At 36.0% G+C, this 20,485-nt stretch overlaps 1 protein-coding gene across 6 annotated transcripts in view; it reads left to right on the forward strand.

Moving 5' to 3' along the window:
- TRMT11 (tRNA methyltransferase 11 homolog) overlaps positions 1-20,485 on the forward strand; it is a 61,102-nt gene that overhangs the window by 15,382 nt on the left and 25,235 nt on the right. For 4 of the 6 annotated variants that reach the window (XM_072643232.1, XM_072643231.1, XM_072643233.1 and 1 more), the window contains exons 4-11: positions 545-626; positions 715-807; positions 1,003-1,137; positions 4,334-4,490; positions 9,589-9,669; positions 11,924-12,088; positions 15,116-15,188; positions 15,337-15,468. In XM_072643232.1, coding sequence (XP_072499333.1) covers positions 545-626; positions 715-807; positions 1,003-1,137; positions 4,334-4,490; positions 9,589-9,669; positions 11,924-12,088; positions 15,116-15,188; positions 15,337-15,468 — 918 coding nt within the window. Of the gene's footprint in view, positions 1-544; positions 627-714; positions 808-1,002; positions 1,138-1,468; positions 1,617-1,667; positions 2,690-4,333; positions 4,491-9,588; positions 9,670-11,923; positions 12,089-15,115; positions 15,189-15,336; positions 15,469-20,485 lie in introns of those variants that run through there. The other 2 variants (XM_072643236.1, XM_072643235.1) reach the window with 2 other exon arrangements.

A 20,485-nucleotide genomic window follows, 5' to 3' on the forward strand; every position in this document is an offset into this window, starting at 1 on the left:
TTGTAACATAATGAGCCAGATTTTCTCATTCATGCAGCTGTACATCCTTTGGATGTATGGAGGTGAGAAAATCCCTTCTCTATCACTTTCCTCCCAGCAGTATTGCCTTCCTCTCTAAAGCTACCTTTGATCTGTATTCTTCAGGCCTTTATGTGCTGGGGTTTTGTATATGCTGACTCTTCCATCGGACTGTGAACTTTTTGTGAAAAAACAGGATTGTTTTTGCTTTTTATTTGTATCTCTAGATCTTAGTACTATGCCTGTTCCACAATAAGTGATTAAAAAATATTTGGTTTATTTGAGAAGAGTTTTTCCTTCCTGCTATGTATATCTTCAGATAGCTTCCCTATTTGAGCTGATGACAATTCAATCTCCAAATCTGAAGGAGAAGTACATGTAGCTTTAGGACCCATGTCTCTTATTTGAATGTATGGTAATGAAAGAGAAGAAAACATTTGCTTAATTAAAATAGGTAAAAATCAGTGTTGTGTTTTTGGTGGGAAACTTTTCAAGCTGAAAATAACTTTGATCATGAAATTTCCAGGTCTATATTTGAACTATGGGGCCATGGAAAATCTCTAGAAGAACTATACAATTCTCTAAAAAATTATCCCGTGGAAAAGATGGTATGTATTAAGTTTAGTCTTACATAAAAATGCATATAGTTGAAGTAGAATTGCAGACATTAAAAGAAAATTATCTGTTTTATTTTAGGCTCCATTTCTACATTCAGGCAGTACATATAAGATAAAGATTCACACATTTAATAAAACATTAACGCAAGAAGAAAAAGTTAAGCGAATAGATGTAAGTAGACTTAGGAATTATGTTATTTTTAATTCAACATAATTATTGAAATATTTTAATGACATTTTAATTCATTAAAAATTTTATTATTATTTGACAGTTATAAATTATATAATAAAATTATATATAATGAAATAATAAATATTGAATTTAAATTATTTACTAGGATGTTAGAATAATTTTTTTTTCTTTTAGGCACTTGAATTTCTGCCGTTTGAAGGAAAGGTGAATTTAAAAGATCCACAGCATGTATTTTCTGTCCTGGAAGATTATGGCTTGGATCCAAACCATATCCCAGAGAAACCACTTAATATTTATTTTGGTAGATGGGTAAGTAGCATTACTTCTTTACATTTCTGTTTATCTTTAGGGAAGAAGTAGCACTACAAATTTGATTCCTGTTTATTAAAAGCTTAAAAGAACTAAACTATTACACTAAAAAACTGAATGATGTAGTTTTCACTTGTCTAGATATAAACAGTAAGTAGGGGGAGGGAGAGATTCAGACTTAGAATTAGTAAATAAGTAGAAGTATTGTTCCTAAAAATATTTCTTTTTCCTTTTTTTTTTCTGACACCCAAGCTGGAAGTACAACAGCCACTCTTGGGCCCCATCCCAATACTTATTGGCATGGAACCTGGCTGATTCACACCTCTTTAGGCAGCTTGTGGTCCTCTGCTTTCTGGGGCTTACTGAATTGATGGGTGACTTCATGCAGACATTTGGTCAACTTTAGCTGTTCTGCATCTCAGGGCTCCTGAACTCCAGCTCTCCATCAGCCTTAGCCTCCCCAGCTGCAGAGACTATAGGTATGCACCACTACACTTTTTTTTTCCTTTTAAAGATTTTTCCCTCGAGGTTTACTCTGGGATAGAGACAATGAACTGGAGACTTAGTAGGCCTCTTTGACAATAGGTCATCCATGGGATGAATCTGTACCCTATGAATCCAGAGTTGAAAACATTTTTTGAGAAGAATTCCCCCTTTTCTTGACCTCGACTAAGGTTATGTCTGGAGTTTACTCCAACTTCCAACTGAGTAATCCATAGGAAACGCCTTTGTTGATCTGACAAGCCACCTTACTTCAGTTACTGTGGGTGAGCTCCTATATCCAAAACCTGGACAGTAGATGCTGGCTCTTTCTCTAGGTTGTCCCATTCCTTTGAGGCCCAAGGTACGGAAGAGCCAAGAATTTTTACATTAAGTGGAGATAGAATTTTAATTAGGTCCCAGCCTCTGATAAGCATCCGGGTATATAGGACAAAGTCAAGAGAAGTTCCTTCTTCTATAACTCAGAGAAGAAATAGAGTAACCTAGTGGGACAGAAGGCAATGAGCAGGTACCTGAATATATCCAGAACTGACTGATATTGTTAGAATTGTGTTGTCTGTGCCCCAGACACATTTGTGAATTGTGCCCCAGAAACATTTAACACAGACATGAAGAAAAATGTTATCATATTTCTTTTCTACAGAAGTGATGAAAAGGTAGAATTCTTGTGTCAATTATAGGACCTTTTTTATTGGCTTTCCATAATAATAGTTCAGATTTATAAGATGCTTTATAGTTTACAAAGTGTTTTCCTTACAATGATATTGAAAAGTAGATAGTGAAAGTAGCATTATCCCTATTTTGCAGATGAGGAACCCCAAGGACAATAACGGTAAAGTGACTTGCCTAGGGTCACATAACTATTAAATGGGGATAGAACTCTTAAGCCCAGTGGTCTTTATCTCTCTTTCCACTATGTCTTGTCTCTTCCATCCAAAATGCAAGGATAATTGTTGGAGAACAATGTATTCTAATATCACTGAGTGAAAAGGATTCCATAGCAAGTGTTAACTGAATAATTTTATTGATGAAGAGTATGGATATGGAAAAAGTAAGTTATTTCCTTTGTTTGGAGATTATGCACTTTTGATATTAATGCTGATTCTATTCCAAACTCAAATATGACTTTGTTTTGGGACTATTAAGAGGAATATAAAGATATCATGCTATAGGTGAAGAACTTTTCCACAACTCCTTTATTACCTTTACTAAAAGGAAAGATTAAAAAAGTGTGAATTGGAGAGAATCTGAGTCATGGAATCACAGAATTGTTAGAGTTGGAAAAGACTTTAGGGTCCATTTTGTCCAACACATACCAGAAAGGAATCCATAGTTTACCATACCTGACAAGAAGTCAACCAGTCCAGTGAGATACGCTGGGGCAGTCCATTCTGCTTTTAAGCAACTTTTATTGCTCAATTTATTTATTTATTTATTTTATTTTTTTCATTCATCCATCCATTCATTTATTTATTTTATTCATTCATTCATTTTATTTATTTATTTATTTTTTCTAATTACATGTAAAGACAATTTTCAGCATTCATTTTTTTAAAAAAGGATTTTGAATTTCAAGTTTTTCTCCCTTCCTTTCTCCTTTCCCCTCTCCCCAAGGCAGCAAGCAATCTAATATAGGTTTTACATGTGCAATCATGTAAAACATATGTCCATATTAATCATGTTATAAAAGATACAGAACAAAAGGAAAAAACCATTTAAAAAAAAACTCAAACCAAAGAAAAGTACAAAAAGCATGTTTCTATCTGCATTTAGACTCCATCAGTTTTTTCTCTGGATGTGGATAGCATTTTCCATCATGAGTCTTTTGGGATTGTCATGGTTCATTGTATTGCTGAGAAGAGCCAAGCGTATCATAGTTGATCAGTGCATAGTGTTGCTGTTTTTGTGTACAGTGGTCTCCTGGTTCTGCTCACTTTACTCAGCATCAGTTCATGTAAGGTTTTTTTGAAATCTGCCTGCTCATCGTTTCTTAGCCCACAATAGCATTCCATTACATTCATATATCATAGCTTGTTCAGCCATTCCCCAATTGATGGGCATCCCCTCACTTTCCAACTCTTGGCCACCACAAAGAGATTGAGCAACTTTTATTGTTAAGAAATTTGTCCTGACATCAAGGCTAAATTTGCTTCTTTGCAACTTCTACCCACTGCTCTTACCCTTGGTCCCTGGGACCACATAAAACATACCTAATCATTTTTCTACAGACCAGCCCTTCAGTACTTGAAAACTGCTGCGGTATCCTACTGATGTTTTTCTTCTGGCTAACCATCACCAGTTCCTTTAGCTCATCCTCATATGACATGGCCTCAAGGCCTCTCAGCATCTTCTCTAGCTAATCTTCAGGTGTGATCTGACCATGGCATATTACAAAGATACTATAACTTGGTTGTTTGTGTAAGCTATTCCTCTTTTATTATAACCCAAGACTGCTTTAGCTTTTTGTCTGTCAGACAAAATGCTGGCTCATATGGAGCTAGCCATCCATCCATTATAACTTCCGGATCTTTTTTAATAAATTGCTATTTAACTGTGCCTTCCCCATCTTGTACTGAGGAAAATTCATTTTTTGGTCAGCATCAAGATGTTTTGCATGAGGGTTCTACCAGGGGTTGTCTATCTTAAGCAGTGCTTTGCTGGTCTTCATGTTAATTTAAAATATTTTTTGACACAGATTGCAGATGGACAGAGGGAACTTATTGAGTCATACAGTGTAAAAAAGAGACATTTTATTGGAAACACAAGCATGGATGCTGGGTTATCATTCATCATGGCTAATCATGGGAAGGTGAAAGAAAATGACATTGTCTTTGATCCATTTGTTGGAACAGGTATTTTTATTTCATTATTTTAGAAAACATTATCAAAGATATTCTTTTAGATGAGACCAAATTAAACATCTTTTTTGAAAAGTTGAACTTTTGGAGTTTCATTTGCCATTTGAGTGGAAACATATATGAAAATGGAAACTACGAAAAGGAAATTGTGAAACCCAAGATTTAATTTTAAGATAATAATTTCTTAAAAAGTAAAGAGAATATATTTTCATCTTTTTTTTAATCCTTTGTAATGTTGGATGAACCAGTAGGGGGAGCTTTTAGCTCATACATTATAATACTGCAGTTAAATTTAGAAAGACCAAAGTATCTTTTGGGCTTCCAGGACTCTATTTTGGAAAAAAAAGCTTTGCATGTCCTGATCAGACAACTAATTATAGTCACCTCACAAAGGAATAAGCAAGTGATCAGTTTAAAAAATAGATATAGTTCAATATTGAGTTAGCAGAAAAGTCAGCTATATAGATGGAGACTGGTAGAATATAATTAGGGGGAGACTGTCTGTGACCACAATGCTGTTTCTTGGTTATTTGGAATTGGGGTCCCTGGACATTATCAGGATAGCCAGAAATTTCCTCATCATGAGCTCCATAAGGATTGTGGTGATGAGAGAAAGATAGCCAGGATGCTACTAGGGAAAATTCCAAATATCATTTTCTCATTATTGCAATCCTTTCAGAGTTCCTTGTAGTGTAATTTCTGGCCATTCTGTGGTATGTGTCAAGAGTTATAACTTAAACCTAGAGCTCAGTGTGCTAAGCTGCTTCTTAGTATATCAGAATAAAATGATATAAAGAACTAGAGGTATATAATTTAGGGAATTATTTTATATATTTGTGTTAATGAGTTAGCCCACTAATTTGTACCCTTCCCACTCAACCAACACCTCCATCTTTTCTATTCTTTATACAGATAATGTATTCCTACCATATTGCTTATACATTTTTTTCCTTATCCTTATGACCCCATATCTTGATCATTATCCTCACTACTATTTAGTCCTTACCTTGGGAATTTTGTAAGGTTTTGTGGAATGGGAGGAATTCTTGGAGAGTACAGGCACATAGTGTCAATAGTTTGTTTTTGTTGCTGTTGCATCTTATTAGCTTAGTTTTAAATTAAAACAGAAATAGGGGAAAGTCTGGTTCTTCCAGGTATCATAGGAAAAAGTCCTTTCTGTTGGCTACACAAGTTAAAATAGACGAACAAAAAACTGATTTCTCTAGCAATAAAATTCTCACTTGCTTTTTACTGTGGTCAGTGAGAGTTGACTTGCGTATTGAAATTGTTTTAGGCATAAAATTGATAAGAGAAAAGCCTTTTGGCTGTTTTAGCAGTCATTCTCCTAGACTTCTTAGTGGAAGGTTGTGGTTGTTGTGTGGTTCGTCCTTCCTTCTCGAAGAGGACCGTGACATTAGGAAGAGAGCTGAGCAGTTAAACCAAGTGGTGCTGCACAGATCAGTTGTACAGAACTAGTCTGTTTACGATTCAGACATAGCTTTAGAATTTTTACTTGTTACAGTTCAGTGACAGTTAAATGAGTTTGTTTCATTTTTTGGTGGGAACAATTCTTAAGCCTAACCTGTTTGTAACTGTGTTTATTGCCTTCTTGTAAGATGACAGTAGGGTTTGGAAAAGTGAAATAGTCCTGCCTTTAAGGTTACATTTTCCACAAAGTTAGATTATAGATTTGGCATTATTTTTTCCTGTCTTCACTGCTCCACCTCCTCTAGCTGTGGTTCTTTTTTCTTTGACATTTATTTTTTTTCCAACATTTAATTTTAAAAATGCTTATTTATAGGAAAGCAGAATTGAAATGAACTTGGTTTTCTAAAGGCCCAGCATCTTGCTTCTACTCACAGACTATGTTTTTCTCAAGGTTATAGAGTAATAGGTTAGAAAGCTTCTAGGAAACTGGAATAAGAGAGATTTAATCTTTTTTTCATTTGAATAACTTTCCTTGTTCTTTTAGACAATCTGCTGCTGTTTTCTAGAATGACATTATGATCTGTGTAGAAAAACACTTTTCCTCTACATTTTAGCAACCAGATTTTTCAGGATTTTAAAAACATGCATATCTCCTTTTATGTAAGGAATGAAATAATTACTTTTAATAACTATCAGTAGTAAATATGATTATTCTAATATCCCAGGCACATCCAGAGAACAAAACTTAGTGGAAGATTAATTAACCAGTAAAGTAATTTTTAGATGCCTGCTATATGCTCAGAGTTAATTTTCACTCTTAAAATATTTTCTTGATTTCTTTTTGTTCATGAATTATGTTATAAATCTGGATTTATGAATTACTTGCACTTTCACTAATTATTCATGGTCATATCCTTTTACCAAATGGATGAGATAATATTAGATTTGAGTCAATGTTAGTCAAGATCTAGACCTGGAGTCAGAAAGACCTGAGTTCAGATTTGGCCTCAGGAACTTTAACAACTGTATGATCCTGGGCAGTTTCCTCACATGTCAAGTATAGGTATAATAATAGCACATTTCCCCCTAGGGTGGTTGTGAGGATTAAAGCGAGAAAATATTAGTAAAGCACTTAGCAAATCTTGAGCTTTCATTATTATTATTATTGATTACAGATGCCAGATGCAGTAGGGTTATAAGGAACAAATTTCTTATGTATGCAGTTCTGTTGAAGTACAGTTGAACATTTCTGTAGTTAATTCCCAAAAGTTTTCATGGGATTATTTAGAACCGTAGGTATTCTTTCTTTGTGAAAATAGAACAGAAGGAGAGGTAAATAAATAAAGGTTTCAGTTTGGAGAACCTTAATTTTCTGTTTATAGCCACACTTATACTGCAGAGAGCTGCACGGGTCGGTGCTGTGAAGCCATGAGAGATACCCTCAGTTGTTCCTCTTTGAACAGTATTTATTCAGGGTGAGCAGTGAGTGCTGAGCCAGATTCTCTTGGTTCTTTCCTCACTCTTCAGGAAGAGATGCATGGCACCCAGAGTGGGAAACTCTCTCATTTTAAACTCTTGTGACCTTGAGTTCTTCACTTGACCTTGTCCTACTGCCTAGTTTCTGTTAAATGGAATTGGAATTAAAATTACAAGTTGGCAAAATTACAAGTTGGCAAAATTCCAATTTGGTATAATTCTAACTGGCCTCCCTGGTTTGTGAGCTCTATGAAGAAAGGACTGATTTTCACTGAAAGGTTGAAAGGTGTGGACACCAGTGAGCTAACTGGTCCTAGTGTGTAATTCAGGTTTACTTAGTCACTATCCATGCCATTCTGCTTATGTGTTCCTTCAGGCTAATGGTGTTTAATAGATTTAATTAGGCATGACAGTTCACATTATGTGTGTATGTTTTAAGTGCCATAATTACTAATTAGACTCTGCCTTTCTTTATAAACCAAAGTCCAGCTATTCACTTCCATGTCATGATTGATACATAAATCTTCAGAAATGGAAAGTTTTTATTTATCAGTTGTAATCGGGCTACACTTGGATAGCACATTTAGTAGTGTTTTTTAAATTAAAATTCTCTGTATAAGATGTTACCTTTATTTAAAAATGTTCCTGCTAAATAGTGTGAAACCAAGGCATCCCAGACTCTGAAAGGAGAGCAAGAAGCAGGTCAATCTTGTCTTGTCCTCCTGATGTGGAAACCTTATAAACCCTCACGACTAAGTCAGGGAGACAGCTCATTTTTTAAAGAAGCCTAAAAAGTAGAAAGAAACAATTACACTTACTGTTCATCTCCTTTCAGCTGTGTGCTATATTATGAAGTGTGTCTTGTCTCCTCAAAACTCATTGTAGCCAAGTTGATAAGGTTGTATTTAAGGAAGTACAGGGAAGTTTTTCTTTTTCCCTTGGCAACTAGTTCTCGGAGGTGAGTATCTATGTCCTTGGGCAGAATTATAGTAATTCAAGTCATACTGTGAATATTACAAGTCATCTGGCATGACACATTTTATACTCACATTTCATAAAGATTACTACTGTGACTGTTCTGTTATGACTAAGTTAATCAGGGCTTTATCCCTTATCTTTCACTTAAATCTTTTTTTTTTACACGATGAATGGACTTTGGCTTTAGTTTCCAGATTACTTTTGGCGCTTCTTTTATCTTCATCCTCCATTTTCAGAACTCTTTAGTGGTAATAATGTTTGCTTTTTTAAAGTATTTTTGTATAGATTCTATAATACTTTATTCTAAGTAGTGTTTAAAGGACAGCAGTCTTTCTTACTTTCTGTGCATGTGTATATATGCACATAATATAGGTGTAATTTTTTTGACTCTCTGGAGAGAGTCATTGACTGTCTGGAGGTTCTACCCATTTTATCTTGAGAGATCACATTTGGAAAGGCTCTGGGGCTGAAAAATCCATATCTTTTCTTTTCCAAGCCAGTGTATATTTTATAACATAAATCAAATTGTAGATAGGTCAGGCAAATGTATAGTTTGACAGATTATACTTCTTTGGGCCATGACATAAATTTTTAGATTATTGTTAATTTTTCTTTTTCTTTTTGATTTTTATGTTGATATTTAACTTTGAAAAATGGAGTCATTTTAAAATTTGAAGGAAAATTGCATAATGATCTACTTGAGAAGCTATAACTTGTCCTAACATGTTTCATGCTCCTTTTGTTTTGGTAGGGGTTGGCACATGAGTGGCATAAATTCTGCCCTCTGATATTTATTTATAGTTTTGTGACTTCATTGAGAATTAAGCCCAAATGTCAGAAGTTAGTCCTTTTTTATGTGGGGGCAGGATGCCAACTGTGGTTGTGTAGCAAACTCTATGAGCTAATTTTTTAGAAATGAGCGGGATATGTCTGTAGGGGCCCCTTTGAATAGAATGGAGATACTAAAAAATTGTTGAAGAAGTAATTGCATATCAGCAGTACTTTTCAGTAATGATAATAACACTCTGATTTATATCCTACCTTCTGATGAGCTCAGATTAATTTACTAGTAAGGATTAACAAATATAGTAATCTTTCATACAGCTATATTTTAAGGCTCTCTGGAACTTAAGTGAAGAGGAGGAAGGGGTGAAATAGGGAGCTTTCTTCCTAATTAGTCATGCACTATTATCCTTTCTTTAATTTTCAGGTGGCCTCTTGATACCCTCTGCTCATTTTGGGGCCTATGTATGTGGAACAGACATAGACTATAATACAATTCATGGACTGGGTAAGTTGTAGTTCCAAATATGTATTATTATTATAATATCACTAGATAATAGAGTGTTAAAAAAATTTCTTGGTATTACTGTGATATAGTCATCTTTAGAGTACTAGTGCCAAAGTAAGTGACAGGTACTCCAAGACAAGAGAAACATTTTTTTCTTCCTCTTAGCTTCTCTCACTCCCAGCCTTCCTGATTTTTTTCTTTCAAATGTACATGAGAGGGATGACATTTCTGAATAAATATGATAACAGTAACTTATCTTTCCTAGGTGACCTTTAAAGATTTCTTGTACTTGACAGATTGGAGGCAGTATTATAAATCTTGCCATGGCATAGTTAGCACTATTAGTCAAAAGTTGGCAGCTGTTGATTAAAGCATTTCCTATAATAAAACCAAAATTGTTCTGCTGAGGTGCTAACTGTAGAACTAACCTTAAGGAACTGCTCAGTACAGTATATTTGACAGAATGAATTGTAGCACTATTTTGCCTTTGTTTTGTTTCCCCAACAATTTGTGGGGAGAAACAAGTTATTCCATGAACCACTTCCTAGGAAAGAGATATTCTGTGTGATTTACTTTATTACGTGAAGTAACATGGTAGAAGATGGTAGTCATTTAGCTATTATAGAGGATGGTAGCCAGTTAGCCTTATGTATAATGTATAGGATGAGATTTTCTTACACTGCTTTTCTTTTTCTTGTTAGAGCAAGCCAGTGTTAAATGTCTCTATTTGATAACTTTGTCTTTTTTTCTTTGTTGAGTAGAAGAGATTTTGTAATATTTACCATGAGCAAATGAATTCAGCTTATTATATTATTGTTGTATTTATGTTTATATGTTACTAATATGGAGAAGATATAATCATAAGAAAAATTTAGGGTAAGTAAAGTGCCACTGAATGTAGACTTGGTGAAAGATAGCATGTCTTTTGTGTGAAAATCAGTCTTGCTAAGTTCAGAGAGGCTTATCACCAGGTTGTTCTTAGAGTGATGAGTTTTTTGACTATAGCAAAATTTTTTTTATTGTAATTTTAAATTAATTTAATTTTTCAGTTAACAAGCATTCATTTCCTCTTCTTCCTCACTATTTCTCCCCACATTGGGAAAAAAAAAAGAAAAGAAAAACAAAACCTTTAACAAATATGCATAATTAAGCAAATAGATTCTCACATTGGCCATTTCAAGAAATGTATGTTTTATTCTGCATCTTAAGTTCATCAGCATTCTGTCATGAGGTGGGTGGCACTGTTCATTTCTGGTCCTCTAGAATTGTTGTTGGTCATTCCATTAATCAGAGTTCTTAAGTTTTTCAAATTGCTTGTTTTTAATATGCTATCATTATTGTCTAAGTTGTTCTCCTGGTTCTGCTCACTTCATTCCACATTAGTTCATATAAGTCCTTCCAGGTTTCTCTGACTTATCCTTTTTATCTTTTCTAATGTCAGAATAGTATTCCATTTCATTCATGTACCATGATTTGTTCAGCCCTTCCCGAGCTGAATTTGGCTCCCAGCTTTTTGCCACTATAAAAAAAGCCCACAGCAACTCTTCAAGACTGTCTACTGTGTCACAGTAGTAATTGTTAGAGGAGAGGATACCGATACTGTGTCACAGTAGTAATTGTTAGAGGAGAGGATACCCATACTGTGTCACAGTAGTAATTGTTAGAGGAGAGGATACCCATGCTGTGTCACAGTAGTAGTGTTGGTGGAAGGGGGTATCCATGCTAATGAAATTATAGATTCTTGAAGGACTGAAGTAAAGTGTTCAGGTGAACTGCTATCTTCTGATTCTTTCGCGTAGCAGGTAGATTTCCTTTAGGGAAAATATCCCAAAAGTTCTTTAAAATTTTTTTCTTTGTTCTATAGTGTACTGTGTTAAAGATTCAGCTTAATTTTAAACGTTGACCTGTTTTATCCATTATCCAAGGTGATTTGGTTTCTCATGCAGGAAAACTATCTAGAAAGGCAGTTTTGCTTGAAAATAGGCCCCGTATTTTGTTGCCTTAAGGATAGAATCATTTCAAGAGCCCAGTGTACAATATATCTTATTGTACTGAAGTAGTTTCATAATAAGTTGAATGAAAGTAACTGTTTACTTGGATAAATAAAATGTGAATGAAATTATCAGCTTTTCTTTGAGGAACAAAGAGCTAGAAGTGCTGCTAGGAGTTACATGATAAGGAATAAGAATGATTTGGCTAATACTGATGTGTCATGTATGATATTCTCTCTCCTCCCATTCCTTTTACTCATTAGGAAAGGCTAGTAGGAAAAATCAGAAATGGAGAGGTCCGGATGAAAATATTAAGGCAAATCTTCGCCAGTATGGCTTAGAGAAATATTACCTTGATGTCCTCGTTGCAGATGCATCTAAGCCTTCCTGGAGGAAAGGATTGTTTTTTGATGCAATTATCACTGATCGTAAGTATCTTTCCATGCCATAGTAGGAATACAATTAGAATAACGCAAAGTATCTTTTAATGTATTGGGGAAAACATTTACCAGGGTATACAACTTTATCAGTGATATTTCCACCAAATTTCTTCATTTAAGTAGTAAGAGAAAACAGTAGGGAAGTAGCACAAGTAGTTGATTGAAGAACTGAATAGTTGAATGCAGAATTTAACAACATGATTCATGATTTAGTTTCTAATTTCTTAATTTCTCTTAGCCTAATTTCTTTTTGCCTCTAGGTATGTACATATATACTTGCTTTCATGGTTAGGATAATTCAGTTCTTTTCAGAAAAAACTAGAGGCAAGATGTTTAGTTCATTTACAATTATAATCTGAGATTTTTAATAAGACAACATGCAAATACTACATTTGTCTAAATAGAAGTCTTTGTATTTCCGTAGCATTTATTGCTACTTAAAGAAAATTCACAAGATATGCTATGCAGTTAGAGGAAAATGAATTTCTGTAGATCTGGAATAATTTGATAATACTACTGTTAGTAATAGTAATAATCCTAGTCAAAGGGAGAAAGATACAGGGGAAATGAAGACTATTTGAAAACAAAGATAGCAATAAAAAATGTTCTACTAAAACAAAAAAAGAAATAAACAAAATGGGAAAAAAACACCAAAGAAATTGATGTGTTAAGAGAATAAATACTTGCAAGGCAAAAAAAAAAATACTTATTTATCTGACACACCTCTTTTGGGGAGTTTTTGTTGGTATCCTTTATTATTAATGTTCTCCTACTCCTTAAATTACCTTTTGTTTACTTATCTTTTTATATGTGGATACCAGTTTCTTGAAGGTGAAGTATTGTTTTGTTTTGTTTTTATCTTTGTATCCTTAGCACATAGCAGAGTGCTTGGAACATAGAACATAATGTTTATTTTTATAAAGAGATTTACTTCTTTTTACTACTTTGATCTTCACAGTAATCCTGTGAAGTTGTTAGGGTTTATCTTATTAACTCTCTTTTATAGATGAGGAAAGAGAGGCTGAGTCAATTTAAGTGACTTTTTAAAGAATATTGAATAAGTAGTGGAACCAGAAAAAGAACTCCGCTCTCCTAACTCCAAATGTACTTTTCTTTCCATTATACTATAGATGCTGATGGGCTTTTTTCCCTCAATTCTTGCTTGCCTCCTAGACTCTTTGCTGAATTCTAATCCTGCGTCACCCATTGCTTATTGGACATTTTGAAATGGCTAATCCATCAGTATCTCAGTAATAACTGCCATTTATGTAATAGCCATCACTTATATGGTGCTTTAAGTTTGGAAAGTCTTTTAAATAAGTTATCTCATTTGGTCTTCACAGTAGTCCTTTGATGGAGGAAGGGAGGAAATAAGCACTTATTAAACATTTACTGTGTGTCAGTCACTGCATTAAGCATTTTGCAAATATTTCATTTGATTCTCACAAACAATACTGAGAGACAGGTGCTGTTAGTCCCATCTTGTGTATGAGGAAGCTGAGGTTCCCAGAAGTGACTCACTCACGGTCACATAGCTAATAAATGTCTGAGGTAGGATTTGAACTTCCTAACTCCTAGTTTAGTGCTCTGTCCACGGTACCACCTAGCTACCTATTGACATGTTCAAAATAGAGCTCATTACCCAAACCCTCCCTCTTCTGAACTTTCTAGTTTCTATCCAGGGAAGCTTCAACCTTCCATTCACCCAATGTTTGCAACCCTTCTGTTATCTCCAACTCTTCACATACCCAAGCAGTTACAGGTTTGGCTGTTTCTTTCCATTTACCTTGCCTACTCCTCCTTATTGCCTTTTTCTTGGACTATTTCCATAATCTTCCAGTTAGTCTCCTTACCTCTCCACTTTGTCTTCTCCATAACTGCCAAAGTGATATTCCCAAAGCATAATTCCTAGCTTATCACTCCCCTGTTCAGGAAACTCCATTTCCTTTCTCCTGTGCTCCCTGTTACAGGCTTCTCTTGGCACTTGAACTGTTTCTACCCTCTCATCTACTTTCTCATCCTTATTATGCATTACTTCAGGCAGGGCACAATGACCTTGCTGCTTTTCCTGGCACACACCACTCCATCTTCTAGTACTTAATACTGTGCTTGGCACATAGTAAGTGCTTCATAAATGCTTTTTTCTTTATCCATTCTGTCTCTATGTCTTTGTACGTGCTGTCTCCCTTTACTGGAATGCATTCCTTCCTCACTTCTATTTCTCAAAATCCTTAGTTTTCTACAAAAGTCATCTTAAATATCACTTCCTGCAAGAGTATCTTCCTGGTTTTCCAGTGCTACTCTTCCCCCCACCTCCTTCTGTTTATTTTGTATATTCTTAATATACACTCTTAATATACACCCTTAATACACCCTTATGGAGTGTAAACTTCTTGAGCTCAGAGTCTCTTTGTACCCCCTCCCCCGAAAGTTAATATATTGCCTGGCCTATAGTAGATTCTTAGTACATGCTTAGAGATGAAAATCAATTTTCCCATGTTATGAAAGTGGTGGTATTCTTCACTGTTACGGCTAATAAACCAGATTTGCCTTTTCAGTGTGGCACCTATCAAGTCTTTATTCATTGGCTACCTTGTATGTTTTTTCCATTCCTTCAATTTCTTACTGAAATGTTTTTTTCTCACATGTTCTCAGAAAACATTACAGTGATCTCTCTTTTTCCATGATTATTCTGTTAGCTTGATTATGTTTAGTTGTGTCCATGGTATAATTTTGCCCTATCTCCCTCTCTCCTCCTCTCCTCCCTTCCCTACCTCCCAGTAAAATGTAAGCTTCTTAAGATGCCTTTTTAATCTCGCTATCCCCAGTATCAAGCAGTATCTTCTATGTAACAGAGGTTTAATAAATGTTTTTTAAATTAGTCACTTAAATGAATTGCTGTTGCTAACAAGAGTGCAAGAAAATTACTCAGACATTATTGTTTCAATGTAGGTATAGTTTTTGAAATTATAAGGATGAATTCCAGCTGTCAGTGCTAACTGTGTTTTCGCTTAGCTCCCTATGGTATCAGAGAATCTACTAGAAAAACTGGTTCACAGAAAGAAATACCGAAAGGAATAGAAAAATGGTAAGTAAACTTTAGGTAACTTTGTACTTAATAAAATTTAAGCTCTTCTAACTTTGAGATGCTTGTTGCTTTTCTTTATTTAACTTCATTTTTAAAAAAATCTTCACAGTATTTCACTATGCATATAATTTTGGTATTTTTTGTTTAGCCCGGAAAGCCACATCCCTGTTTCTTTCAACTATCATCTGAGTGATATGTTTGTAGACCTTCTAAATTTTGCCGCAGAAACTCTTGTACTTGGTGGAAGACTAGTCTATTGGCTGCCAGTGTATACACCAGAGTATGTATCCTTTGCAGAACTTTATCTTTTTATTCTGTTTCTAGTATATCTATGTTCTTAAATTATCTTGTATTTTAAATTTTTTTTTTTATTAATTTTAGTTGTGTCTGGACTAAGAGTCTTGGTATTTCAAGTGGAGTGAAAGTCTTTAGTTTCTATACACAGCGCAATCTTGTTTATTTGGCCTTTGTCTCTCTAGCTCTTTGGTTTATTTAGGCTTGATAAATATTTGTTGAATGAATGCTTTGTTATGCAAAGCTTAGCAGCATGCTACACACTGTAGCTTCTCTCTTAATTTTAGGCTATTCAGACATTTTTATTTTTGGATCCTGCCTATCTAATCAATTTGCATATATCATTGTTCTGAAGATAGGCTATATCTCCAAATGAGGTCTTTTTGAAAAGAAAAAAAAAATGGAAAAATAATTACATAGAACAGCGCAGGGATACACAGAGTTGATGAGATCACCAAGTCATTAAGTATAGACAGCAAAGAGAAGAGGGTCTGGAGCCTTAAGGGATGCCCACAGAATTACCCTATTAATTACTTATTAAGAGAAAATTTGTTATTTTTTCTAGAAACTGGTAAGAGTTTGGAGCATAAATCAAAGTACTGTGGCAGTGTGGAGGTATAAAGTAAGGAAATTTAGATTGCCAGACAAATGTGAGCAATTAGACTGAACATTCTTGTTGGGGGAGAAGCTACAACAGATGAATTGCTCTCTTCCTGTGACCCTTAGCCAGGAGTACTCTTAACATTTTTTTCTTGGTTGTCCTGTTTAGAATGTAATATTCTGTCATACACAGAATACTTTAAGCTAAAAATTATGTCTATTTATTTCTTTACACTTTCCTTCTGACTCTTGTCAATTAGTATTTTAATTTCTGTAGTAGGCTTTTTTATGTTAGCTTTTTAAAGATACTAATGACATGAACATAGTATTTACTGTGTAAGTTTCATTTTCTTTTATAAATCCTGAGCATCCTTTGTTTTTGTTTTGTTTGTTTTGGCTTATTTTTGTTATTCAGCTTATTTTTTAATGTTACTTAAAAACTAGAGGTTTTTTAAAAATTTATTTATTTAACTTTTCAACATTTATTTCCACAAAATTTTGGGTTCCAAATTTTCTCCCCATTTCTCCCCTCCCCCCACCCCAAAACACCGAGCATTCTAATTGCCCCTATCACCAATCTGCCCTCTCTTCTAACATCCCTCCCTTCCCTTATCCCCATCTTCTCTTTTGTCCTGTAGGGCAAGATAACTTTCTATACCCCATTACCTGTATTTCTGTTTCCTAGTTGCAAGAACAATACTCAACAGTTGTTCCTAAAACTTTGAGTTCCAACTTCTCCCCATCCCTCCCTCCCCACCCATTCCCTTTGGGAAGGCAGGCAATTCAATATAGGCCATATCTGTGTAGTTCTGCAAATGACTTCCATGATAGTCGTGTTGTGTAAGACTAACTATATTTCCCTCCATCCTATCCTGCCCCCCATTGCTTCTATTCTCTCTTTTAATCCTGTCCCTCCCCAAGAGCGTTGACTTCAAATTGCTCCCTCCTCCCACTGCCCTCCCTTCCATCATCCCCCCCACCCTGCTTATCCCCTTCTCCCCCACTTTCCTGTATTGTAAGATAGGTTTTCATACCAAAATGAGTGTGTATTTTATTTCTTCCTTTAGTCGAATGTGATGAGAGTAAGCTTCATGGTTTTTCTCTCACCTCCCCTCTTTTTCCCTCCTCTGAAAAGTCTTTTACTTGCCTCTTTTATGAGAGATAATTTGCCCCATTCCATTTCTCCCTTTCTCCTCCCAATATATTTCTCTCTCACCGCTTAACTTCATTATTTTAAGATATGATTCCATCCTATTCAGTTGACCCTGTGCTCTCTGTCTCTCTGTCTCTCTCTATCTCTCTGTGTCTATCTGTGTGTGTGTGTGTGTGTGTGTGTGTGTGTGTGTGTGTGTGTATAATCCCACCAACTACCCAGATACTGAAAAAAGTTTCAGGAGTTACAAATATCGTCTTTCCATGTAGGAATGTAAATAGTTCAACTTTAGTAAGTTCTTTATGATTTCTCTTTGCTGTTTACCTTTTGATGCTTCTCTTGATTCTTGTGTTTGAAGGTCAGATTTTCTTTTCAGCTCTGGTCTTTTCATCAAGAATGCTTGAAAGTCCTCTATTTCATTGAAAAACCATTTTTTCCCCTGAATTATTATACTCAGTTTTGCTGGGTAGGTGATTCTTGGTTTTAATCCTAGTTCCTTTGACTTCTGGAATATGATATTCCATGCCCTTCGATTCCTTAATGTAGAAGCTGCTAAATCTTGTGTTATCCTGATTGTATTTCCACAATACTTGAATTGTTTCTTTCTAGGTGCTTGCAATATTTTCTCCTTGACCAGGGACCTCTGGAATTTGGCCACAGTGTTCCTAGGAGTTTCTCTTTTTGGATCTCTTTCAGGCGGTGATCTGTGGATTCCTTGAATACTTATTTTGCCCTCTGGTTCTAGAATCTCAGGGCAGTTTTCCTTGATAATTTCATGAAAGATGATGTCTAGGCTCTTATTTTAATCATGGCTTTCAGGTAGTCCCATAATTTTTAAATTGTCTCTCCAGGATCTGTTTTCCAGGTCAGTTGTTTTTCCAATGAGATATTTCACATTATCTTCCATTATTTCATTCTTTTGGTTTTGTTTTGTGATTTCTTGGTTTCTCATAAAGTCTTTAGCCTCCATCTGTTCCATTCTAATTTTGAAAGAACTATTTTCATCAGTGAGCTTTTGAACCTCCTTTTCCATTTGACTAATTTTGCTTTTTAAAGCATTCTTCTCCTCATTGGCTTTTTGAACCTCTTTTGCCAATTGAATTAGCCTATTTTTCTAGGTGTTATTTTCTTCAGCATTTCTTTTGGGTCTCCTTTAGCAAGGTGTTGACCTGCTTTTCATGCTTTTCTTGCATCTCTCTCTTTTCTCTTCCCAGTTTTTCCTCCACCTCTCTTACTTGATTTTCCAAATCCTTTTTGAGCTCTTCCATGGCCTGAGCCCATTGAATATTTATTTTGGATGTTTGGGATACAGAAGCCTTGACTTTTATGTCTTTCCCTGATAGTAAGCATTGTTCTTCCTCATCTGAAAGGATGGGAGGAGATACCTGTTCACCAAGAAAGTAACCTTCTATGGTATTTTTTTCCCCTTATTTGGGCATTTTCCCAACCAGTTACTTGACTTTTGGGTCCTTTGTCAAGAGTAGGGTATATACTCTGGGGACCTGTAATATATCAGTTCCTCCAAGGTGGCACAATCAAGCATGTACTGGTCTGGGCACAGGGAAGGATTTTTGTGCCCAGAATCTTAGCAGAGTTTCCTCTCCACAGGCACCTGACCTCCAGTTCCGCCAAGCTAGCACTGGGGGGTGGAATTCAGTCAAGCTGTGGGGGCAGGGCCACCATTCAGTTTGAGACAAAGACCAGCTTCCTCAGGGCCCCCAGGGGTTTTTACAATCCAGCAGTGGTCTCGGGCTGCTATAGGGGCTGCTGTGACATCTGCTGCCGCTTGCCATGTGGCCTCTGTGGGCTGCCTTCTGAGGCCAGAGCTTATAGGAAGGCCCTTCTCCCTTCCTGGCCAGCTGAAAAAAACCCCATCACTAACCTTTGGCGCCTGTGGGTTGAGGGATCTGTGGATCGCTGCTGCTGAGACTGGGGATTCAGCGACTAGAGATTCCACCCCTGAGGGCCTTGGTCGCTTGGCCAAGGCTGGGCTGGGCTCCTCGCTCCACTCTGTGTCCAGAGCAACTAACATTTCCCGTTGACCTTTCAGGTCACCCTGGGCTGGAAATCTCCTCCACTCTGTTGTTCTCCACTTCTGCTGCTCCAAAATTTGTTGAGAGTCCCTCTCTACAGGTGTTTTATGGGCTGTGTGGGGAGAGCCTGCATTTTTTTGTCTTTCTACTCCACCATCTTGGCTCTGCCTCTAAAACTAAAGTTTTAAGAGCTGTGTGCTCTATTCCACAGTAAAGTCTTTCTTTAGATAAGAGTTATAGGAGTTTATAGAACACTAATTAATTTTCTTTTTTGCTACACCTCATGAAATGGGGCTGGAAAGGTACCGAGTTAGGGAACCCAAGGAAGAAGGAGCTTTCATATAAGAAGAAACAAAAAAAAAGTAAAATTCAGGCTAAAAAATTGAAGGATTAAAGGTCAGAACTTGGGATTTGAAAGAGTAATTTTAACAAATTAATCAGCATTTATAAGGCTCCAGTTGTATGTGAGGTACTGTATTAAGTATTAGGGATACAAAGACAGAAATGAAGATCTGCCCTCTGAGGGCTTGTATTCTAACGAGGAGACAACGCGTACTTCTATAGATATATACAAGATATATTCAAAGTAGCTACCTTATAGGAGGAGAAACTAGGGATTAGGAGTCCAGTAATGGCCTTCAGCAAAAGGTAGACCTTGAGCTGAGTTGTGAAGGAAATTAGGAGGGGCAATAATGTATAAGAAGACTGGAAATGTTGGAAGGAGTCAGGTTGTGAAGAGCTTTACATGCCAAATGGGAGTTTGTATTTGATCCTTCAGGTAACAAGGAGCCATCGGAGTTTCTTGAGTAGGGGAGTGACATGGTCAGTCGTGCACATTAGAAAAATCACTTTGGCAGCTCTATGTTGGATGGGTTGGAGTGGGGAGATGCTTGGACAGGTAGGCCAATGTGGAGGCTATTGTTTTATTCAATCCAAAAGTAATGAGGGCCTGAGCTGGAGTTGTAGTGGTCTTGAGTGGAGAGATGAAGATGTCTATGAGAAATGTGGAGATAGAAGTGACAAGATTAGGCAACTGATTGTATATGTGGAGTAAATGAGAGCGAAGAGTCAGAAATGACACTGAGGCTGCAAACCTGAATGACTAGAAAGATGGTGATGCCTCAGCAGTAATATGAAAATTCTAAGAGGGGTAAGTTGTTTGAGGAAAGGTAATGAGTACTCTTGAATATGTTGAGTTTCACATTCTTCTCAGACAT

The sequence above is a fragment of the Notamacropus eugenii genome, chromosome 2 (genome assembly GCF_028372415.1).
Source record: "Notamacropus eugenii isolate mMacEug1 chromosome 2, mMacEug1.pri_v2, whole genome shotgun sequence".
Lineage (NCBI taxonomy): Eukaryota > Metazoa > Chordata > Mammalia > Diprotodontia > Macropodidae > Notamacropus > Notamacropus eugenii.